At 42.1% G+C, this 22123-nt stretch overlaps 1 protein-coding gene across 9 annotated transcripts in view; it reads right to left on the bottom strand.

The window, feature by feature from the left end:
* LOC108401765 (TLE family member 1, transcriptional corepressor) overlaps positions 1-22123 on the bottom strand; it is an 81912-nt gene that overhangs the window by 16763 nt on the left and 43026 nt on the right. For 6 of the 9 annotated variants that reach the window (XM_073228697.1, XM_073228694.1, XM_073228698.1 and 3 more), the window contains 6 exons: positions 11802-11918; positions 8483-8536; positions 7868-8020; positions 6317-6461; positions 5108-5295; positions 3654-3730 (listed from right to left, as the gene is read on the bottom strand). In XM_073228697.1, the coding sequence (XP_073084798.1) occupies positions 3654-3730; positions 5108-5295; positions 6317-6461; positions 7868-8020; positions 8483-8536; positions 11802-11918 (734 nt within the window). The remainder of the gene's footprint in view (positions 1-3653; positions 3731-5107; positions 5296-6316; positions 6462-7867; positions 8021-8482; positions 8537-11801; positions 11919-22123) is intronic. The other 3 variants (XM_073228700.1, XM_073228695.1, XM_073228699.1) reach the window with 1 other exon arrangement.

Here is a 22123-nt window from a genome sequence, read left to right on the forward strand (position 1 = left end):
CAGAGTTCCTGGGGAGACTGGAATTCCGGCCGCTTGTGGAACGCAGGGATCCATATCTGGCTGCTCTGGGACAAAAAGTTATACCTGTGTGCCCGGCCCACTGGCTCAGGCAGTGGAGACAGGCACAGGAGCTAGGAGGCGGGGAACAGCTCTTTCCTACCCCCAGTACCACTCAGCAGCTCCAGAATAGAGCTTCTGGACACTAGAGGGCGCCATATACAAACATGAAATGCCAAAGGAACCTTGTCCAGAGTAAAATTGTTAATACAACTCCCAAGAAAGATTTAAATGATATGGACCTCGTGACTCTTCCTGAAAGGGAGCTCAAAATAAAAATCATCAACATCCTAATAGAGGTACGGAAAGACATCCAAGAACTCAGGAATGAATTCAGGTCAGAGATCCAATTGTTAAAGAACACGATGGAGGGTATTAAAAGCAGGTTGGAGACAGTGGAGGAGACAATAAATGAAATAGAAACTAGAGAAGAGGAATACAAAGAAGCTGAGGCACAGAGAGAAAAAAGGATCTCTAAAAATGAAAGAATATTGAGAGAACTGTGTGACCAATCCAAGCACAACAATATTTGCATTATAGGGATACCAGAAGAAGAAAAAAGAAAGGGATAGAAAGTGTCTTTGAGGAGGTAGTTGCTGAAAACTTCTCCAATCTGGGGAAGGAGATAGTCTCTCAGGCCATGGAGATCCACAGATCCCCCTACACAAGGGACCCAAGGAAGATGACAGCAAGACACATAGTAATTAAAATGGGAAACATCAAGGATAAGGACAGACTGTTAAAAGCAGCCAGAGACAGAAATAAGATCACATACAAAGGAAAGCCCATCAGACTAACATCAGACTTCTTAGCAGAACCTTACAGGCCAGAAGGGAGTGGCATGATATATTAAATGCCATGAAGCAGAAGGGCCGGGAACCAAGATTACTTTATCCAGCAAGATTATCATTTAAGTTTGAAGGAGGGATTAAACAATTTCCAGATAAGCAAAAGCTGAGTTTACCTCCCACAAACCATCTCTGCAGTCTATTTTGGAGGGACTGCTATAGATGGAAGTGTTCCTAGGGTTGGATAGCTGTCACCAGAGGTAGTAAAATCACCGTAGGGAGGGTGGAGCAGCTGATTGCGGGGCAAATGCAAAATTAAACTGACTATCCCCAAAGTCAATCAAAGGATAGACAAAAAGTACAGAATTTGATACCTAATATATAAAGAATGAAGGAGGAAGAAAAAGGAGGAGAAATAGAAAAGAACCTTTAGATTGTGTTTGTAACAGCATACTAAGTGAGTTAAGTTACACTCTTAGATAGTAAGGATAGTAACCTGGAACCTTTGGTAACCACGAATCTAAAGCCTGAAATGGCAATAAGTACATACCTAATGATAATCACCCTAAGTGTAAATGGACTGAATGCACCAATCAAAAACATTAAGAACGGAAATCCTCTCATGCTAATTAATGGATTACTGGAGGAGTAAGACCATACTGCCCAGATCCTAGAGACAATGAAGCTCACTTTTCCCTCTGATATTACTTTGATTTTCCTCACATAATGTGGCTCACCTCAAACCTGAGAATTCTAAAATGTGTGTTTTAACTGTACTGGAGAGCAGTGAACCCTGACGCAGAGGCCTGTGGCCACATTGAGCAGAGCAGAAGAGCACCTTCACACCTGTGAATCCGACACTTGCTGCTACATCCCACTTGCTCTCCTTGTCCCTGGACATATCGTCTCCCCTCTTACACAGCTGGGAACACAAAGAAAGTCAAGAGCAGGGTCATTCTGGCTCTAATGAACATGACACCAGCTCTGTCTGAGAAACCAGGACTGAGCTGACTGTCCCCTGCATATCAGCCTTCCAGACCAGCACCGTAGAGCTCACAGCTCTGCCCACTCCATCCCATCACATTCAGGGTGGGGTCTTGGCAGCTAAACACACCTCCATACCTTGGTATGACTCTTGGTACTGGATTTCCCTAATGATGTGTTGAACTTAACCTTATTTGCCTATTATGTCCCCAAAGATCTGTCCTTTACTATTAATTATTGCCTTTTATCACACATTACTCCTTTGCATTTTATCCACCCACCAGTCTTGAAGGCACATAACGGCTACACTACTACAACCACAGATAAGAAATATCCGTAAGTGTCCAAGGGCATTTCTGACTGGATGCAGGGGGGCATTCCCAAGAAAACATAGTAACGCACAACAGAACAGCTCATAGGTATTCAACCCAAACAGATCCACCAGCCAAGAGAGCTTTGGTCACACTGTCCCATCCCACAATCCTGCTCTTCCTTGGGCCTAGATGTCACTATAAATTCTTAACATCTCTACCAGTTCCTAGTGAATACACAAAAGCCTCATTTCATCATGAATCAAATTGCCGTGAAAGAGATTATCATAATGCATGAGAAGTGGAGTAATGGGAATCTGCTTAAGATTGGGTAAAAGCAAGTGACTGGGTAAGGAATTCCTTTTTCCCTCATGCTACTGGTTTATTTACAGTGAGGCTCCAATTGAAGGACTAGATGATGGGAGTGTTGAACAGACCACTCAAAATAAAGCAATAAGACAACATAAAACAGACACATAAATAAGAGCTGAAAGCAACTATATAAAGGTAGAGGGTGTAACGAAAATAAACTGAAGGCCCATGGTGGGTACCTCTATTTAGAAAAAGCAGAATTGGAAAAGGCTTTCTGCCCTCTATCCTAGGGAAAGGTGAGTATTTGCTGGAAAGTAAGATACCTTTATTATTTCAATTTCATAAAAATCAAGAACTGTAGGAATTCTTTGATATCATAGTTCTAACATGGGTATTCAATTCCTAGAGGTCAAGCAGCCAAATTGATTTGACTGATTTCAAAGACTGAAATGGATTGATTTCAAAGATTGAACTGATTACAAAGATTTCAATTCTTTGAAATCATATTACTAACATTACAGAAAGTAAATGATTGTAAATGATGCTGGAAGAATAACCAACAGGGTTTTTCAAACTCTGAATGCTCTTTTGCCCTTTATCTTTCTTGCTTCTACACAAAGCCACTCAGCATTTTATAATTGTGAACCTTTTGGAGAAAGGGGTTCACCAAAACTTTACTTGGCAGTCAACCTCAGAGGCTGGCATCCAACAAAACCCACCCTTCACACAACTCTCATATCCACCAACATGAGGGAAAGGGGGTTCTGAGCTGGGTCAAGAAAGAAATGTTTCAAATTTCTGAGATTTCAAGAGTTCATGACAGTTTGCTGCCCACAACACAGTCCTGTTGAAAATCTCTTGCAGTTACCCTCTTACCAAATGGCAAAGCATAGCAGCTCTCCAAAGAAGGGGCGAGTGAAAAGGGCCAGGCACTCCTGGTTCTCACCTCCCTCCTCGTCCCCATCTCCAGCAGCTTCTCTCCAGAAATAGCTGAACGCATGAGATCACCCACAGTGAGAAGACAGAGGCATGACACCTACAAGGTGCCTATTTATAGAAAGTGTTAACACTTCTAAGGAAGAGACACTAGAAATCTCCTTGGAAACACCCAAGCCTGTGTTCCCTTTGGAATTCCAGTCTGCTAATACCTATGACTAAGTAACTGCCTTTCAAACAAAACCTAGGTGTTACAGATACTTACGGTTTTCCCCCAGGGATTCCTGCCAGGTTTGGAGGGATTGTAGGTACTCGCATGTGAGGCGGAGGATCAAACCCAACCTGGAAACAAAATAAGGCATCAAAGACTCAGTTGAAGGGGGGCAGGCACTTTGTGCACATCTATAGACTCCTCATGAGAAACTCAAAGATCCCCAAAGCAACATAAACAAGACAGAAGCATGTGCTAGCATTTTTCAAAGATGTAAGAAGTAATATGAGCACCTCTAAATAGAAGACACAGTTCTCTTTTTGGGAGGTGGGATAGTGTGATCTATTCATGCACTGACAACCAGCTTCCCATGGTAAATACTTCCCATGGCCTTCAGATGTTCTGCCTTGGCCAAACAAGCACAGAGAGCAATGTTATCTGAGTCAGGATTTCTCAACTCCTGCACTATCAACGTTTTGGCCAGTTTTTTCGCTGGGGGCTGTTCTGGGCATGCTAGGATGTTCAGCAGCATACCTGGCCTCTATCATCTAAATGCCAGTAGCACCCTCAGTTCTGATCATCAAAAGTGCCATCAAATGCTACCAATGTCCCACAGGGGCAAAATCACCCCCTGTTTCATATCATGGATCTTAAGTTAAGGCTTAAAGATTCATACATGGATTCTCTATTTCATGCACCTTAATGAAGGTATGTAGTCCTCAGCTGCCCACTTTGCTTTAAACAATCTTGCCCTCTGTTGCCGAGCCTTTCCTACTAATGCAACAAAAGGGGAGAGTGAACTTTGCTGCCACCTCACACTGGAGGTGATGCTATGTGGAGAGCAGAGGACAGAAATGCACAGGACACACTTCAAACAGCCAAAAGGAATGATTTAGGGACTTTAATTCACTATGAGTTCTAATCTATTCCCTTTTCCTTGAGCAGTCACAGACTGCACAGCCAATTTTACCCTTCACATGCAGTTTTCTATCTTCCCAGTCAAAAATGAGGCCATTTCCCACAGTGGCAGAAGTCCCACGGTTGCAGTTCCTTGTGTTTCTCCCTGTTGTGCTGAGATCACTTCTGGCACCTACACCATGTTATTGCATTTAAAGAATAATATGGGCCTGGAAAAAGAAAGTTACTGCTTCTCAAATATTTTTTCCTAAAAATTAAAGTGGGGAGGGGTGAGGGGAAAGGGCTCCAGAAAATGAATAAAAAGGCTTCTTTGAGCTACTTGAGTCATTTCATAGCCTTCCAAAAAAAAATCAACTTTGGTGGGAGAAAACCAGATGTCCCCTAACCACTGAAGTAGCTCCTAAACACTGCCTTTTTTCATCCACAAGAACAGTAAAACAAAGAGCACTTGGCCCTGACTCAGTAAAGCAGCCTGTGGACGAAGGTGGCGCGCGGCTGGGGACCCTGGGTCTTTGTTTCCGAGGGGCCCGTCTGCCCAGCCCACCCCAGTGCCTGCCATGGTGGAGCACCTGCTGCTGGGGAGCACCTACCATCGGAGAGCGCCCGTAGGCCACCACAGCGGCAGCGGCGGCTGCACTCATCTGTGGGGAGATGTTGTGCAGGCCGGCATAGGCGGCACCGGGGCTGGTCAGCTCGCCATTCATGCCCGCGTGGGGCACCATCCCAAACGGGGCGGGGTACGGGCCAGGCACCGCCAGGGGAGTCCTCAGACCCGCTGCTGCAAGGAAGCACAAGCCACGCGTGACTGACCCCACCAGCCGCTGGGGTCCTGCCTGACCATCAATTCCTCTGTCATTGTTACTGCTGTTCATTAGGGAAGGAGGAGGAAAGGTGTGCAGAAGGTGGGGTGCGCGGGTGGAGGGGCTGATTTCCAGTTCACACGCAGGACCCCTCCCTCACCGGTGCTGAATTCCTCTCCAAGAAAGCACTGCCCACTCTTCCTCCTTGGTGCACTTAGAGCACTGGCAGACCAGGGCAATTAAACTGCATCACTGTACCCAATTCACAGAAGGCAAACCAAGGCACAGACATGACCAGTGCAACCTGACTTAACCTCAGAAGAAAGTTTTCTTGGTAAAATCCCAGATTTCTCCTTCAGTCCAAGCTTTCCATTCCCTGGTACTAATTCCCCATGAAACCCGAACCTGAACTTATGTATGCTAAAGCACAGGTTCAGGAAGAAGATTCTAGGGCCTAGTTCACTCTGGGCCCAAGGTGTTAATGTTTTTTCTTTCCCAGGTTGGAAAATAAAGTTAAGAGTTTATTTCAGGGCTGCAGTCTCAGTGAAACCCTCCCAATTTCTACTGACAGAGGTACCCGATTCCTGAGGGATGAACCGTCAGAAAACCAGCCAACTAAAGTAAGCATGAAGCATACTTGGGCAAGCCAGACAGGCCGTTTCAGTCAATATTAGCAAACTCAGACACACAACAATAGTTTGGTAAGGAGCTTACATGTGGAATGATTATCAGAAACTTTATTGAAGTCTCTAGGATTTGGATTATTTGGAAATAAAAGAAAAGCCAAATGTAAACAGTTGGAGACTGAACGGGGTGCAGCTGCTGAAACCCAAGGACAAACATGTTTCTTATCATGGCTTTTCAGAGATAGGAGGTTGGGAAGCAGGCAGTGAGTGCATTTCATATTCCCAGGGAAACTGTGTCATAAGATGAAGAGATGTTGAATCAAGCTGGGAAAGGGAGAGAGAAAACAAGGCACAAGAAAATGCGATGCTCCACCTGCTTGGTTAACGAGGGGGTCCATGGCCGGAGGCTTGCCGAGGCCTGGACGGAGCCCTGGAGTGGCGCTGGTGCCCGGCGTCGGCATGTCGCTCCTCGGCGTTGGTGTGCTGGATTTCAGAACAGGCGTGCTGGCTTTCTCATGCTGGTATCATTAAACAAATTAAAAGAGTATTATTTTTAATCCAAGCCATATTACACAATTTATCACAACAGCAGCTGGGACACTGGGCACCTTCTAGGTACTCCCTCAGCCAATTTTCATAAATCCACACGATGTTGACAGCATTAACTTATGAGTGAGAAATGTTGACCTTTCCTCCTCCTGCCAGAATTAGAACTCCAGCTACAGGCACACAGAACATGACCACACTTCTTCCTCCACAGATTTTATTTTAAAAAGCACTTTTCCATCAGGCTTGTGGACTTTGGATCTAAGCCAAGTTAAAAGAGTGACGGCCACCCGGGGGAAAGTTCCCAGTCACTCAGGAACGAATGCCCCGGTTACCAAGCATGTCAGAAGGAAGACCCCTAATCTTGCCTTTTAGTGGCAGTGGGACTGAGACTAATGGTAAGACAAAGCAGGACCTTTGATTAGATCAGAAGCAAACTAGCATCTCAAAGGCAAAGCTCTAGAACTAGTCCTATTATTTTGAGAGATGTGCCATCAAAGACAATGGTTTGGAGCTAAGCATCACCACCCACCTGCCTACAAAACCAGTGTAGACCCTCCAGTGTGGGGGTCTTCAGAAGCAGAGATAGTAACGGGGTTATACAAGGCATTTTTTCTGCATCTCAACTTTTCACATCCTTTAAGTCATAGTCTGAGAAGTGGCACAGAGTAACAGAGAGAACGGGTGAGACAGATCGCCAGCTCCCTCTGGCCTTGGATCTGACAGGCTGTATAAACTTGGCCAGTTCCTTGGGCTCTCCTCCCCTTCAAGGAAATGAGGTAAGGCCTGGGGGGACTCTGTAAGCATTAACTGCAGGTTGTTATAGCACAATTACTATGAATTAAGAAAGGACACAGTCCACTGTTTGCTGAATGACTGAAAGCATGAATGGGCTCTGATGCACTGCCCCTGCCCAACCAGTTCCAGCCACCCCCTCCCTGCTGTGCCACTGCTAATACATCACCATTCTAACCAGCAACCCAGTCTCAACATGACCCCACAGGCTAAGTCAGCCTAAAACCAGGTAAAACGGACAGCTTAAGAAAATGAGCACTTCTCGGCACCTAAGAGGTTTGAACTATCTGCCAAACTGGGAAGTTTTGGAGAGCCTGTGCCAGGAACGGGAATGTCTAGCCCAAGTGAGAAGGCAGTGGACATGGTGGATGCCTGCTCTCTCTAATCGTGGCCCAAAACAGACACCCTGGGGGAGAAAAAGTAAACACTGTGTGGAGACCAAGAGAAGGATGAGTTTCACTTCTAAATATTTAAAGATATAACTCTCAATCAGAAAATCCCACTTTTCAAGTGCTTTAGATTCCTCTAGACCACAGAGAAAAATAGAGCGCTAAGTAGACGAGTGACAGCTCTCAGTACCTACCAAGCTCATCTCTTTGGATTTCAGAGAAGTGGAGCTTCCAGAGGAGGCCGTGGACGCTGGGCTGCTGGAAGCATCTTTCTTTAGCAGGCGGATTTTGTCGACCCCATTTTCCCTGGGTGACTGGGCGGGGCTTGCTCTTGGAGAAGAAGGGTCCTTAACAAGCATATGCAAAGTTTTCATGATTTTGCTTATAATGGACAGCCCTTTCCCTGCACATGCTCTGTTCTCTAAGGGAGAGCACTGAAAGTCCTTAGATTGGGGGCTGGGGAGAGGCAGCGTGATCTGATACAGTTAGGAGGATCGTGTTTGCCAAGCACCCAGGAAGACACCATAAAGAAAAGAACATTTAGGAACAATCCTTTCCCTCCTCCTGCTCAACTACTTTGCCCAGAGGGCACGGGAAGGAAAAGAAGCACAGGACACTCAACTTGGGAATCCGAAGTTACTTGGGTAACACTTTTCTTTAAAAGAAACAGAAGTTTGTGTCAGACCATTATTGTTCCATCTATGGACAACTGTTAAGTTCTTAATGTAAACCAAATCACCGTGGTTCTTTCTACCTCCTGTTACTCATAAGTCACTCTGAAAATAAAGTTTGATAAAGACAACGGGTACCTCATTAGACACATCCACAACTAAGTTGTCGTCACTTTTGTCACCATCACTGTCCTGGAGAGAGAAAATTTTAATGGCATTTATTAAAAGGGTTTGAGGCCCACTTAAATTTCTATAGTTCCTGGTAGCAGACAGACTAAAAACTGATCTGGAACATACCTACAGGCACCCTCTCAGGTTTGCCATTCCTGGTAACTAAAACCACCTTCTCCCCTTCTCATCCGACCTGGGGTACAGTACCCAGGAACCAGACAGGAATTCTGTAGTACTGGCGTACAGGCTATACAATCACAACTGCAATCACAGGTGATGGCAAGTTGCAAACACTTACTGCATAGCAAGGGCTCAATGTGTGTTTGCCACAGCTGAATTTCTCATATAATTTGAAATCTGCATGTGCTTATAGCAGAGCTCTTTCCCATGGGATTTCAAATTAAGAACACTCCACATTATTACTTTTATGTGTATAACCTTGAAGACAGCCAACAGTGCATAGTGTTCATAGACAATTCATAATTACAAAGACAAGCTTAAACCATGTTCCCATGGGGTTACCAGTTACTGCAAAAAATAAAATAGAGCAAATAAAAATTTGAAAAACAACAAAGCTAGCTACTGGCTAGAGTAACGCATCAAGGTCTAATCTCATGCTAAGTATAAACCTGTATAGCACTCACTTAGTGTATTTTTGGAGAGAAGATGACAGTATGGGGAGCACTGTCATGGGCTTTTACTGTCCCTTCATAAAGCCAAGAAGTGAACTAATCAGAGGGACACTCCAAAGTTGCACTGAGTTTGAAAAAGCTTCAGAAAAGCTGGTCAATTTAATTATGTGATCACTTCTATGTCAAGTTAGGGAGGACTGAAAAAGTCTACTTTCTTTGCCAAAAGGCCTATGTTCTTTAGCACAGAGTAACAGTACCATGGGCAGGCATGTGGAAGAAGCAGGGTATCAGAAAGGGTTTTAACTCTCAAGAAGGTGTAAGGTCACTAAATTGTCATTGAAACAATCTTTTTACCAATGTTACTGCCAATTAAGAATACACAAATAATGTTTGCAAATATTACCCACACGCACCTTCCGTAAAGCTCCCAGTACAGCTACAAAGTTACTCTCAGCTTTAAATTCATGTCTTAAATGTTTTAACTGAACCTAGAGCATTATGTGGCAAGGACCCAATCTGCTCTGTTCAACAGCATGCTGTTAGTTACACATCAACCACTGTTGTAAAGGCATGGTGCGGTTCACTAGCAGCAACACAAAATTACAGCCAAGAAGAAGCCTGAGTAATTCAAATAACATCTACTGAAAGAATTACTTTCATGTAATATAAAGAAAAAATTAATACTAAAGAAAATTTGCTTTCTCTTAGTAAAGCACACAGAAAAGGACAAATACTTCAGGTAGTAACCTGAGGGTGGTGGTGGTGGTGAAAATACATAAGCCAAGGAGACTTCGCTATTAGAAAAAAAATTTATAAAAACTGCTGATGTAGTATATAAACCGAACTGGCAAAAAGCAGCAACAATTTGTTTACTACAGTGAAACTCTCATATCAATCCTTAAGTAGTCTGCAATTTTAATCTTAGCTTTCTATGGGGCTTTGTGTATTCTGTAAATATAAACCTTACAGTACAGCATACACCTGTCATCAAAGATCTAAAGTCTGAAGCTGTTGTCCCAAATTTTCCATATCATTTCAATACACTGCCCTCAATTACCTATATGACTAGACATAGCTAGTACAAGCAAGTTACAAAACAGGTTACAAAACATTTTACCAATGTTACTGCCAATTAAGAACAAACAGTGTGTGCAAACTATTAGCATAAATGCAAACATTACCCACTATGGATTCTAGATCACTCACTACTAAACAACTTAACCTACATGAGCCTCATGCAGAATGAGGAATTATGTCACTGGAAAATTTCCAAGTTTCTGCATGTCATGAACCTTCTGACTAGCTCATTAACAGTTGATATCATATATAAAAGTAGCTGTATTGGGCACTGGTTCTGGGCAAAAGATAAGCAGGGGCCAAAATCATATGCTAAGAAAAGCCTGGGCTCGGGTGTGGGGAACTAACAACTTGAGTTCTTACAGTGTTATCACAGTGCAAAGTGTGGGCCACTTCAAGGACTTCTGGCAAAATATCTGACTCTGCTCTCAGTTCAGGAATACTAGCACAGTGATAAAGAGCATTGACTCTGGAGATAGATTGCCTCCAGGCTCAGCCACTAATTCTGACCTTGGGCAAGAATCCACTCCAGTTTCTTTTTCTATACAATGTAGGCAATGGTACCAAACTCACAGCTGTTTTAAGAGTTAAATGAAACAATCCGTCTAAAAGCACACAGTAGCTGGTACTAACTCAGTTTGTTGTTCAGAAATGTACCCCGTTGTTAGCTATAGGCTTGAGCCAGCCAGCAGGAGGCAGACAGGCCCAGCACGGAAACCTCCACAGCCTGCACACCAATACCAGCCAGCCAGCCAGGGGAAGACAGCAAGGGGAAGTGGCCGAATTCAGCTTCTGCTCTCGTACTGTTCCTGCAGATCTGTCCATTCTGAAATGGACACTCGGGGACATACAAGGAAACTCCAAGTCATCTGTCAGCTGCTTTATGAACCTGCGACCAGAGCCAATGGCCACGTGGCTTGGTTTGCTCTCCTCGTGAATGTGGTTTTAGCCAGATCTGAGTCCAGAGCTTTTCCCTCATCAAGTGGTCATGGGGGCACGTCTGCCAGCTTTGAACTAGATGCCTCCAAAGTTTCTTCCATTTTCTTTTCTTGACCATGGACTTGTACCACTAAACTGCTTGCTGAGGAAGAGGAAGAACTCAGCCTTAAGACCTAATATGGGCCTGAATACTTATTAGAGTAGCATCCAAAAAGGTATTTTTGTGGCATCAAAAATCACCCTGCTTACATTAGCGGGCCAACCTACCAAATTTGCAGGAACCGGGACAATAGAAAAATGCAGGCCCTTGTTCAGAAATTGAGATGGTGAGAACAGTTCGAGCATGAAACCAAGGGTAAGGCAGGTTGCTTTTGAGAGCACAGGCTGCATGCCCATGAAGCCAGGCCTCTTAGGAAGAACTAAACCAGAAAACCTAAAATGTAATAGTCAGCTTAGGAGCCTGGCAGGAGCATAATTTATAGCTCTAGAGAGAAATAATACCCTATAAGGACCTATCCTCTTCAGAGTATTATTTAAAAGGATGTGGAATTATCACTAAGCTCTTAGAGTTCACCTGTATGTTCACTTAGAAGGTGAGCAAGAAAACAAATGTTATTTCAAGTCCTTTGTTTACTTACATAGTGGCTGGAGTCCTTATCGTCCACCTTTCGTTTTTTTATGTCATTGGAAAATTCAGGCCCATTTCTGCGTTTATCTGTGCCCCTCAGACTGTCTGGGACCAAGAGGGAATTACTCTATAAGACAAAAAAAAAAAATCAAAGACTTCATCCCAGGTCTCTCTGGACATGAAAACCCAAACTGGATGTGATAGCTCTTTTAGAAAAAGTGATACCTACACAACTTTTCATTCCATTTAATTTGTCTTGTATGAAGACCTTGATGGCAAACAGATATTTAAGCACTTAAAAGGGAGACAATGACCGTGCAATCAAACTGTGCAAAGCCTGGCGGGTCCTTCAGGCCCTATTCACTCAACATGTTCTTCTGCCCTGTTTAGCATTACAGAAACAGAAGCTTGCTGTTTACATGGGGGTGCGTTTTTGGTCTTTCCCCCACTACTTCCTGGTCAGGAATATGAATGGTTTATGAGCAAAACCTGAGATTACTGTATTAGACATAGTCTCTGACTTTTAAGAGTCAATGTGTACCACTCTAAAAAGACACAAAGAGAGCAGGTGGGATTAAAAGCATGGTTTCCTAAAAGGCAAATCACATTTTCCGCAACAACCAAGAGCTCTTCAATTCTTTTAATTTATTATTGAAACTAAGATTTGGTGTTCCTCGCCAAAAGCACTGAAATTCAAGACCCGAAGTGGGAATCTCAGCCAGTGAATCTTCAATAGTGAGGCCAGCTCCCACACACAAAAGCAGGAACAAGGACTAATCTTTTCTGCAAACCACACATAATACTTCATTCCATGTGCTGAGTACAAACTGCTGACCCAAAGAAAACAGGCATTCTAGATATCTGAGGGGAGGGGGGTCATATGACAAGATGACATCCCTTCAATTCCCATCTCCCCTCGGGCTAAAGCAACAGAACACTTTACAATGAGGCCTTTTAAGTGCAGGATTAGCATATGCAAGGGGGTGATTTGTTCAGTGATGTGTTACTGCAGTGAACAATGCTGAATGAGCTGGCATACCTCCTTTCCGCAAAGCCCAGATAACCCCCCCGATTTCTGAAAGATGTTGGAGAACTAGGAAGGGGGATGTCTAGGGCCCACAGACAATACTACCTTTCTCTGTCACAATTTAAAATAGGGAAAAGAGAAACCTTTAAGTTAGACCACTTCGACTGCAATGGTACGCACCAGAAGCATATCTTTTAAGGCATGTTTTTTAAAAGGCACGGGTTTTTGTTTCTAACAAGTCAGAGGTAATCAGTCAGTTGGCCAGCCCTCAAAACTCCCCGAGGGAAGTCTGTGGACCCCACCATGGGAGCGTTTCCAGCTCAACTACACACAGGCGGAAATCACAACTGGGGCCCAGAAGGCAATCTGACGCCTCTTTGCCCACTTCAGGGGCCCAGTCGGAAGCAAGCAGAGCTTTCATTTCTGACCATTCAAGCTACACAGATGCCAGCTTACAAAAAAGTAGGTAGGAGGGGCTGGTACAATTCAACATAGAGAAGCTCTGAGTAAGGTCTTTCAGCACAGTGTGTGGGGCTGAAAGGTGAGCTGGCTGGATCCCTGAACTAATTACTTTGGTTAAATGTCTGCTAAAAACCAACCCCTCTGACCCTGGCCCACTGCCTGACAGGACACAGGAGACTTCACAAACTCCTGCAAAGTGCTAACAGGCACTCGGGAAAGCTGAGCTGGGGGCTGGCGGGGAGCAGCTCACACTCATGTGTACAAAGTGCCCCAACACATGTGTGTTCTAGGTGATATCAGCCCTGAAGTCTCCTCCAGGCTGCCCAGATGCACTAAGGGCTGTAAGGTATTCAACTCTACAGCCACCCACGTGGCAGAACGTGACACAGAATCAGAGTCCACTGGCAATTTTAAAGTTCAAGTCTCTCTCCAGTGTCATTTTCTACACTCCTGCTGGAACTAGGGCTGGGCACCCAAACCACTCAGCCTTTCAAAGACAGCTTTTTAACTGTCATATTTTTAATGATGTCAAGTGGCACTGTGAACATAAAACAAACTCCACTTCTGTTAGGAACGATGAGATTTGTTAGAGACAATAATCTTTCTAGGGCTGGACCTGTGAGCCCATCAAGCTTTGAGACCCTTGCTTCTCCGTGTTAGAAGCTCCTACTGTAATTCCTGCTTCAACAGCTTCAATGAGGCCTCTAATCTGAATGGTTTTGAAAAGCTCTGAAAGTTCCTCTAAATTTGGACAGGGCTAGTAATTAGCACCCCCGCTTATCTGAAAATTGGCTCCATTCAAATGGCAGACTTTGACAAGTTATGAAACAAAATGTCTCATCACACCTCTAATGCTGTAAAACGCTTTCAAAACAAGGCAGCACAGTGTGGGCCGGAAGGGCTTGGGAGAGCCACAGTCAGGGGGTGTGGGCTGCCACAGCAGCCCCACCGAGCACGACCACCTCCTTTCACCTTCGTTCCATGAACCCAGTTTCAGTGTGTAACTGCCCCCGACGCTGTCCAGCCCCGGCACTGCTCTCACTGTTGCTCCTGATTTAAGCCAACAGTTCAGCCTAATGAACTCCACTCAACCACCGCCTTTTAGCTAACTACTGCCTAGGTAACCCTGATCTTTGAGGTTCCCTCAGGGGCCCCACAGAAACCCAAATGTGACTTCACAGGCATTCCTCGATGTGTCTCCCAAGTCTTCCTCCCTCAAGCTGTGTTCTCCTCAAGAACCATCTTCCGTTCCTCTTGGCTCAGCGGTGGATACAGTCAATCTGACGGTCATCATGAGCCATTTTATACATATTTTAAGAATAAAGATAATGATTATACCTGGGTACTGACTGAATATGGTTGGATCCTTCAAAACTCAGGGTTCTATTTCAATTTGTTAGATCCGGACTAGGATCAGACAGACCCACATTTAACATTAACATTTAATCAACACTTAAGCAGCTGTTTGCAACAGATGAAACTGAGGTTGCTTCATAGACTGTGTTTTGAATGAGTAACTGCTTTTTTCCTTTTAGCAAGTTGTACATTTGAAACACAGATAATTATTCACATTAAACCTCTGAAGAGGCCAAAGCAACCTTAAAAGACATACTGACCCTCCTTTCCCACCTCCTTATATCTGGAGAATGCCCAGAGACTGGGGGCGACTTAGTCAAGTCAAAAAGCTCTTCCTATTAAGTCATTGTCGCCATGCCCAGCAGAGTGATTCTTAGACTCAATTTATGTACTTGAATCCAAACACTTATCACTTAAGTCACTGGCTCTTAAACCATGAACACTCAACCATGTGATATTCTAATGTGACATAATAATGCTGAATGCATGTTGCCCCGCTGACTCCCCCCTCCTCCTAACCAGTCACATGTGCACACACACAAACTTTAATTTACTTAGTTTTATGCCTACCATGCCAAAATTGTGCACATACATTTGAAAATTAAAGGAACATTTTACAGCCTACTTTAAAGTGACTTGAAATCAATACCAAATTCTTGCCTTTCCACTCATGAATCCTGATATTTATGTAACCCAAGATTCACACTAAAAAATACCTCAGCAGAGAGCACAAAAGTAGCCCAGATATCCACAGCATTTTGTACCTTGTTAATTACTGCCAACCTATTTGCCACTAGACTTCTCTTCCCAGAATCCATATTTTGCAAGATTTGAATCTACAAACCAGCATTCATGAAGTAAAATTCACTTTCAAGTATTTAATCTGACAAATATTTAACCATGAATTAAAGAGTTTTTTTGATCAACATGAGAACCAGTATGATCACACTAATGGATATATTCTAATTCTAGCCAAGAAACTTGATGTTTTATTTCACTTTGCAGCTGGCATGATTTAAATATCTGCCAGAAGTTTTCAAACACTGTAATTATTGGGCAGACTTCTATTACAAATGTCCCAAGAATTGGGATTTCCAGACTATATTAAAGATTTTGTTTTAAAATTCTGTTACGATCTAAACAAAATCATCTTATTTGCATTACGTCTTCTCTACGAACTCAAATTTATACAGCCCATTGGGAAGATTACATATCTGAGGAAGTCATGATCTGAAAACACAGTATTTCAAAACAAATTAAAATTCTAAAACTATGATGGTTTTCTGCACCTTTCACGCTTGCTTATACACAGGTCCAAAGCCCAGTAAACTGGTAAAGGGAGAGGAAAGTCTCTAGAGAGAAACAGGTCCCCTGGAATGTTCCATACCAGAGACCAGAAGAGGGTTCACAAGCCCCATGAGCCTTCTCTCTCCATTTATATATAGAAACCACACATGAAATGACTAGGTGAGGCACAAGAACAGAGAAAAGATGCCTCCCAAGAAGAGACCTTTCCCTCACAAAAATTCTGTAATTCTAGAACAAACTCTCAGTGGGCATCTGCACTGACGGTGGCAAATTGTTCACTATGATTAACATATGTTTCCTGTGGGTCACTTTTTGCACTAACAGTAATGTGATGGTGAAGAACAGTTATAAGTGAGCAAAGGAGCTACTCAGGAGATGAAACAGTAGCAGATCTCCGAATATTACAGTTGATGCACACTACCTTGAGTGGGCAAATCCAGACCAAAGTTTCCTAACTGGGTGAACCATACTTTACAAAAATACATACCAGGACCATTCCTTGATGTAGTTCAAGGGAACAAGCTAACTAGAGAGTTGGCAAAGTGTTTGAATCTAATGGGTGAAAGTGGGCAATATTATCTCTTAAAACAAAAATAAAGATTCGACGATAATTATTAAGCCATACCTTCCTAAAAGAAGTTAATAGTGTAAGCAGGAATCTGTTGACCTTGAGCCAAGCAAAAGAAAACATCAAGATTGGACTTTGTATTCCCTTTATTCTGACAACTCTGGACAATGATGTTTCTACCTGATGCTCTCAACAACCACTCGAGAGGTAGAGCGACCCAGCTACTTTAATATGGATAAAAACCAGTCTGTATAGTCTTGTTCCAAGATTTTTATTTTTCTTTAGCAAATTAACAGTAACAGCTATTCATGTATGCTGAGCTATCTTGGAAGGCAAGCTCCAGGAAATACGGAAAAAAAGCCAATTTAATGAAACGTTACATGTCAATGATACCAGAATGCTTGTTATGGAGCCTTCAAGTATCCTTCATCTATGCTGAGACCCCAAAGCAACTCTTCTGCCAACCACGTCTAACCCTGGAAGCCACCGGCAGCAAATCTGAAAGGAAAACCCAATCCTGGAGATAGCAAAAGCTAGACAGGCTCTCTTAATGTGAAAATAATGCACATTATTCAAATGGATTTCTTAGCTGCCATGCTGATTCCCCTTGGGAACTTTCTCCTCCCTGCAGGAAAAGTGTTTGTGTCAGAGGTACAGATTGGAAACTCATGACACCTCATTTATCCTCGGTTACACTAAGGCAGTGGGAACCTAATTTGCTAGCACGCCCTACACTGACAATTAACTTCCTGGTGAACATTAAAACAATTAGGTAATGACGCACCCCATCACATCTGTGTGCCTGCTCCATCTACACCTGGTACCAATTAAGCCATCACCCTGCCCTGTACTTTTTGCTTCAGTCCAATGGGTCATTCATGGATTCTGTCTGACATTTCAACATATGCATTTTTAACACATAAAACTAACAAAGAGGTCCCCACCTGTCAACAGCAAAAAGTGTTAAGAAAGCACAGGTGTATAGAAAGGTGTCCACTTTGCAACCACATCACATCTCAGAAGGCCTGCCTATGAAGCAGATCTGAAGGGCACACCTCTATTTTTTGTATAGTTTAAATGCAAAATATGGAAAGAACCAGTGTATTTTTGCCCCTCCATCTAGGAACTCAGCACTGTTGATGCATGATGCAGTCAGAACTCTCAGGGAAGAATGTAGCCATGTAGACACACAGACCCAATGAGTATTTGTACTGGAAGGGGTATTACACCATAAGATACCATCAGCCTCACTAGCTAAGTCCCCAGCTTATCTTTCCACCCACCTTTTCCACGTAAAGCAAAAAAAAAAAAAGAAAACACTTTGGAGCTGAATATGTAAAACAATATAATTTATAAATTATAAGTGTCATATATTTACATATAACAGTAATTGTTTTTAAGTAAACTTTAAATTACCTCAAGACACCTTTATTCTCACCAGGACCTTGATGACAGCGAAAATCAAATCTGTAGTTCAAACCTTTTTTAAAAGTGTGTTTTCATAGAGTTCTTTAGTTGTCACTGCCTCTCTCCATTCTCCAGACCAGATGGGATCCTTTCTAATACAAGAAAAAGCCCTACAACTTTTTCAAAAGCACATGGTCAGAACTTGACCCTTGAGTGACAGAGGTACCTAATGGCACTTCCCTCCGTGTCCTCATCTGAAAGACAGAGACACAGTTCATTGCTTACTATGTTTCAGGGGAAATAATAAAAATCATTACGGAGCCAAAAGGAAAATACAAATGTTTAAAACCTGCTGTACATAGTGGGCATTAAGTTTTCTAACTGAACACAAACTGATATCTGAAAAATGTTTTGGGGGAGAAAATATTCTCTACCTACTTCTGGTTCTTCAAAGAAAAGATGCCCTATTTTCACAGTAATCACAGACAAGAAAACCAGACCATTTCTCTAGTTACACACAGGCCCACTAACTACCTGAGGAGTTACAATACCAACAGAGGTGCATACCACTCCTGACGATCTAGAAACCTCTGGGGCTTTCCTTCCTTCCAGGGTTCAACCTTACACAGCTGAAATGCTGGTTTTCCCAGAGGACCTGTTTTTTTAAATGCACAGTTTTAAATTCTGCCAGAAAGGAAATCTGCTGAGGCAACTTAAGAAGGCTGAGTGTTTTCCACTGTGCCTAAATAAAATCTCAGGCGCCTCATGTCAGTTTTTTCATTTCCAGGTAGTTCCTTGACATAAGTCAGGTCAAAGCACATTCAGCAACATTAAGGTAAAAACACCTCCTCCTAGGCTCTGTTCACCTCAACAATTTTGCATAGCATCAGACTAATAATCAAGTTCATTAGTGGCTGGGGTCAGTTTCATAGCCCAGACGTACCAAGAAGAACTGTTAACTTAATGCCCACAACTGCCTCACACGTTTTAAACAGAAAAGGAAACCACTAGAAACTACATTGAGCATAATTAATAATGTATTTATTGTTTTGCCACTGTAGGCAGAGACCAGGAGGACATTCCTCAATGCTTGCTACGCTCTGTTTGATGACTTTCTGTTTGTGGCCCCAAACCCTCACCCTATGAGGCAGCCATCACCACCATTTTATAGATAAGGCTAGGGGAAAGTTCAAAAGGATGTGAAAAACCTTGCCTGTGCAGCCTGAATTCTACTGAGGTCTGCCTTTGTCCAGACCTGTTGTTCTTTCTACTGCTCTCCATGCTGCCAACAGTCCTAAAGAGCCACTGGGAGCTAATGAAATATTCAAAACACTTTTTTAGAAAAAGACCAACAGTAAAGGATTCTCCAAAGCAAGACTCACATCTTGCAACCTCCTTGCACTCTATAAATGCAGTCATTCTGAGAAAAAATCCTGGCGGTCTTTAACCAGGATCCAGTCCTATCTCTGTCAATCAATTAGTCAAGTAGAACAGCTAAAGAAAAACAAAATAAACACACCACCTTATATTAAATAATGACTGTCATGACTACTTTTAAGTTCTAAATATGAATAATTTTAGAAGTGAGCTATGGGAGTAACAACGCAGTCCTTCAGAAAGACACCATCTAAATCTCCCCCCCCATCAGTTAACTATATGACTAGAGCAGCCAGCCTCCATGAGCTTGGTGTCTTACTGATAAATGATGGTGCTGCACCATTATGACCTCTAGAGTAAATGAACAGTGCTTACTTTTCTGGGTCAGGAACCCCTTTTGAGAATTTGATCAAAGTTATGATCTTCCCTCCCAGTTATGCAAAACAGCATCGACCCCCTATACAATTTTTGAGGGATTCAGACCTTCTGAGGCCCACCCATGAACCTTGCCTATATCCACAGACCCTCAAGTCTCCTCCCTTTTTCCCATGTTCTTATAGTGATCACATGTCTAATCTGACTGTGATACTAAAAGATACTGCAAAATGGCAGAAGTACATGTGGAGTCTCACACAGTGCTTGGCACATAGTCAGTGCTCAATTAATATTTGTTAAATGATAAGAGCAGAGCTGACCCTTGAACTACATGTGTTTGAATTGCAAGAGTCCATTTATACATGATTACCTTCAAACAATATATTGGAAGCTTTTGGAGTTTTTTGACAACTTGAAAAAACATTCTCTTTTCTCTACCTCACTTTAAGAATATAGTGTATAATACAGACACAAATTGTATGTTGATAAACTGTTTATATTATTGCTAAGGCTTCTGGTCAACAGCAGGCTGCAAGTTGTTAAGTTCTTGGGATGTCAAAAGTTATATGCAGATTTTCGACCGCTTAAGGGTCAATAACCTTAGGTCCAGCGTTGTTCATGGATCAGCTGTTTAAACACATATTCTATTGTATTTTCTTAAAAGTCATACACTTTTTGTCAGTTCTCAAATTCCAAGTCTTTCAAGCAGACTCATTAAATGATATTGCTTTCAGCCAAAATTTAATAGAATTCATCTTTAAATTACATGAAACACCCAAAGTTTTAACTATTACTTATGAAAGTCCTCTGTTAGATCATTTCACATTTCTCTGCTCAACAGTAGCACTCTGAGAAGTAGGCTTATGCTTAAAAAGAGCAAACAAGTTTTTGTGAATCAGAAAAACAGTAGTCAAATCTTAAAACCTACAGCCAAACAGCAAAATAAACCTCTTAAAAGTTACTAGCTTTATCATTCATGCCTATCAGAAACAAGAAACTTAAAAACAATGGCTAGATTATATTTCACTCTGTTCTTAGTACTTTAATATCCTGAGTTTTATATAAGAACAGGTTATGTTAAGGCTCATTATTTTTCATACCATAAAACTGTTAAGCTAGCAAATAGAAGAAGTTTGTCACTAAAAATAAACACAAACTACCTAAGAACCAATTACAGTCTCACAGATAAAAATCCATACACACCCACATTCCTTCTGGATCTACATAAGTCCAACTTTTGCACTTGATATAAATAATATGTTTGTTCAACAAAGAAAGAAGTAAAACTTTTGAAATTTTTCAGATCTCTTTAGTCTTGGTTTATGACAGGTTCTTAAGAGTTTTGTCCAAAGACCCCTAAGGTTCTGTACAGACCCTTATAAACCTCTAAGGGCAGAGTTTCTTCAACGAAGCTGTGTTCTGCAACAGAGAGAATCCAGCTACCCTCCTACAAGTCAAGTGTGCAAAACAAAGCCACTCTTCCCATTATTACTTTTTGTTTTGCAAAATACTTATTCTTCATTAATAATAGTATTTATGTTAACACAAATTAAGCAGCTCTTCATATATTTAAGGGATTTTAAAAATTTGTTTTATTTCTCATCCAGAAAAATTTCAAAATGTATAACCCACATGAACACAAGGTCTCTGGGGCACCAATAATTTTAAATTCAGGTGTAAAGATCCTGAGGTTTTAAGGTTTGAAAACCACTACCCCAAGACACCTATTAACCTCTCATTGGGTGAAAACACCGCATAGCTGTACACAGAGGTCAACTGAACTTTACACGCCAAGTAAAACTCAACTTTGTGATTCACACCACTTTATTAAATAGATAAGTACTGTAATACCTTAGGCTCTAACAGTACACATCATCTTATTACCCATAGCATCTCATACTCAATTTTACCCGAAGTTTAAAGAGCTACTTCATTTTACATAACTGTGGCAAAATTCCACTTCCATGGACACAAATAATTTGTCTTCTCTACAGACAAAATTAAATGTTTAGGTTTCCCATTTTATTTCATCATCACCAAACGTTTTCTATAGTAATTAGGCAAGAAGTACAGTGCATACACTTATTCTGAAAATACCCACTGAAATCATTAAAACTTATAAAATTTTGATGTGAAAAATGTGACATGCAAACAACACACTAACCATTTATTTTATATTATTTTGTAGATGGGTTGATGGGACATATCCACATTTTATCTTAGAAATCCACTGACTGCTAATTCAACACGTGGACTTAAACACCCCCACACACAGCTGCCTGAAATTTAAGACCTATTTTGTACTTCTTTGAGGATGTAACTCCTTCCTCCACCTCATCATCATCTCCCCAATGGATGCAGTTACTGCTTACATTTTTCAGCCAAAAGTACAAATAGGTTATTAGACATACTCAGAAATGACGGGTATGGAAAATGCCTCTCCTACTTTGAG

This window comes from Manis javanica, chromosome 2, assembly GCF_040802235.1.
Source record: "Manis javanica isolate MJ-LG chromosome 2, MJ_LKY, whole genome shotgun sequence".
In the NCBI taxonomy this organism is placed as follows: domain Eukaryota; kingdom Metazoa; phylum Chordata; class Mammalia; order Pholidota; family Manidae; genus Manis; species Manis javanica.